The 2,056-nt window shown below is 38.2% G+C and overlaps 1 protein-coding gene across 1 annotated transcript in view; it reads right to left on the bottom strand.

Annotated features, from left to right (window-relative positions):
- The window catches only part of PPP6C (protein phosphatase 6, catalytic subunit), a 23,620-nt gene that overhangs the window by 2,721 nt on the left and 18,843 nt on the right, over positions 1 to 2,056 (bottom strand). Inside the window, exon 5 of the mRNA XM_006768569.2 lies at positions 129 to 208. Within this exon, the coding sequence (XP_006768632.1) occupies positions 129 to 208 (80 nt within the window). The remainder of the gene's footprint in view (positions 1 to 128; positions 209 to 2,056) is intronic.

The following is a 2,056-nucleotide window of genomic DNA, read 5'->3' as shown; positions in this document are numbered from 1 at the left end:
GAATATCCAAATTCACCAATGAATCATAATAATATCAATATAACTAAGATGGCAATTAGATAAAAATATGCAAGGTGTTATTGGCAAGAAAATACATTGTGGCTTTAGAAAGATTCGTATAAACTTACAGCTGCTACTGTGAGCATGTCAAAAACTTTGGTACAGTATCTCCAGGCATTAGCATTTCCATATTTGGTTTGGCACTCATCTATAAAAGAAACAGGAGAGTTCTCAGTAATGAAATTCTGAATCTGCCAATAAAAATAAAGAATACAGCCCTGACCAGGTAGCTCAGTTGGTTAGAGCATCCTCCCAACATGCCAAGGTAGGGGTTTGATCCCGTCAGGATACAGACAAGAATTAACCATTCATTGCATGAACAAGTGGAACAACCAATCAATGTTTCTGTTGCTCTCCCTTCCTCCTTCTCTCTAAATTAATAATAATTAAAAAAAAAATAGCCCAGCTAGTGTGACTTGGTGATTGAGCACTGACCTACAAACCAGAGGGTCACTGCTGGATTCCCAGTCAGGACATATGACTGGGTTGTAGGCCTGATCCCCGGTGGGGGGCATGCAGGAGGCAGCAGATCAGTGATTCTCTCTCATCACTGGTGTTTCTATCTCTCTCTCCTTTTCCTTCCTCTCTGAAATAAATACAAACATTTTAAAAAATAATAAAAAATGAATAAAAATGTTAATAAACAAAGAATACATCAAATACTAGGACAATAGGAATTCAGCTTAAACTAGTAAGAGAGTCCAGCTTATTTTTATAATGATAGAAAATAATTCAAAATATAAAATCTAAAACTAAAGGATTATAAATTTATTTTCAAATCTCTCAATATCTACCTTGTGCTCAAGGAAAAATTCCTATTAATAAGCTCAACAATTCTTCTGTCTACCTCCTTCAAAGAACTTCTTAACCACGTTTATTAAAACTCTCAACCATATAAAAACTTTATAAAAGCAGCTATTTTGCTTTTAAATAATTTTTAAAAATTTTTAAACTGATTTTAGAAAGAGAGGAAGGGAGAGGGAGAAAGAGAAACATCGATGGGCTGCCTCCTGCACATCCCCTGGGCATGTGTCCTGACTAGGAATCAAAACACAGACCTTTACAGAGGGGGAAAAAAAGGAGACATATGTACTACTATTTGTAATACTTTAAACAATAAAATAAAAAATAATAAAAAACAGATCTTTTGGTGCACAGGACTATGCTCAACAAACTGAGCCATACGGGCCAACGCAGAAGCTACCAGGTATTTTGTTTTTAATGGATGAGTTCTATTTCTGGTTTTTTTTGTTTGTTTTTCTGAGTTCTATTTCTAATCCCTGATATCTTGAGATTCTCTGGAACAAGCACACATTTTTTAATATATATGTAAAAGGATATTTATATATCCTTGGGATATCATATATCAACACTAATAAAAGAGAAACATGCAAATTGGTGTCACTCCACTACACCCACCAGCCAGTCAGAGTGACTATGCAAATTAACACAACAAAGATGGTGGTTAATTTGCATACGCAGGTGCGGAGCAAAGACTGAAGGCTCCGGCCGGAGTGAAGAGTGAAGACTGAAGATTGAAGAGGCAGCTGCAGCGGAGAAGCCAACCCCCGCTGTGGCCGGACCAAAGGCCTGGGTCCCAGGTGCCGGAGGAAAACCGGTGCCAGCAGCCAGGGGAAGGAAGGCCTATTGCACAAATCTTTGTGCAACAGGCTTCTAGTATGTATATAAAAGGATATTAATTCAGTTATGTGTATATCAGCAACTTAAAAATAACTCCAATATCCAATATTAAAGGGACTGGTTAATCAATTACAGGATATCCATACAGTATAATATATGCAGCTATAAAAAATAACATTAATGCCCTAGCCGGCTTGACCCAGTGGATAAAGTGTCAGCCGGTGGACTGAAGGGTCCCAGGTTCGATTCCGGCCAAGGGCACGTGCCTGGGTTACAGGCTCAGCCTCAGTACGGGGTGTGCAGGAGGCAGCCAATCAATGATTCTCTCTCATCATTGATGTTTCTATCTCTTTCT

This window comes from Myotis davidii, unplaced genomic scaffold (genome assembly GCF_000327345.1).
Source record: "Myotis davidii unplaced genomic scaffold, ASM32734v1 scaffold142, whole genome shotgun sequence".
Taxonomy (NCBI): domain Eukaryota; kingdom Metazoa; phylum Chordata; class Mammalia; order Chiroptera; family Vespertilionidae; genus Myotis; species Myotis davidii.
Note: the sequence above shows the minus strand (reverse complement) of the source record. Positions and strands in the feature narration are given on the sequence as shown.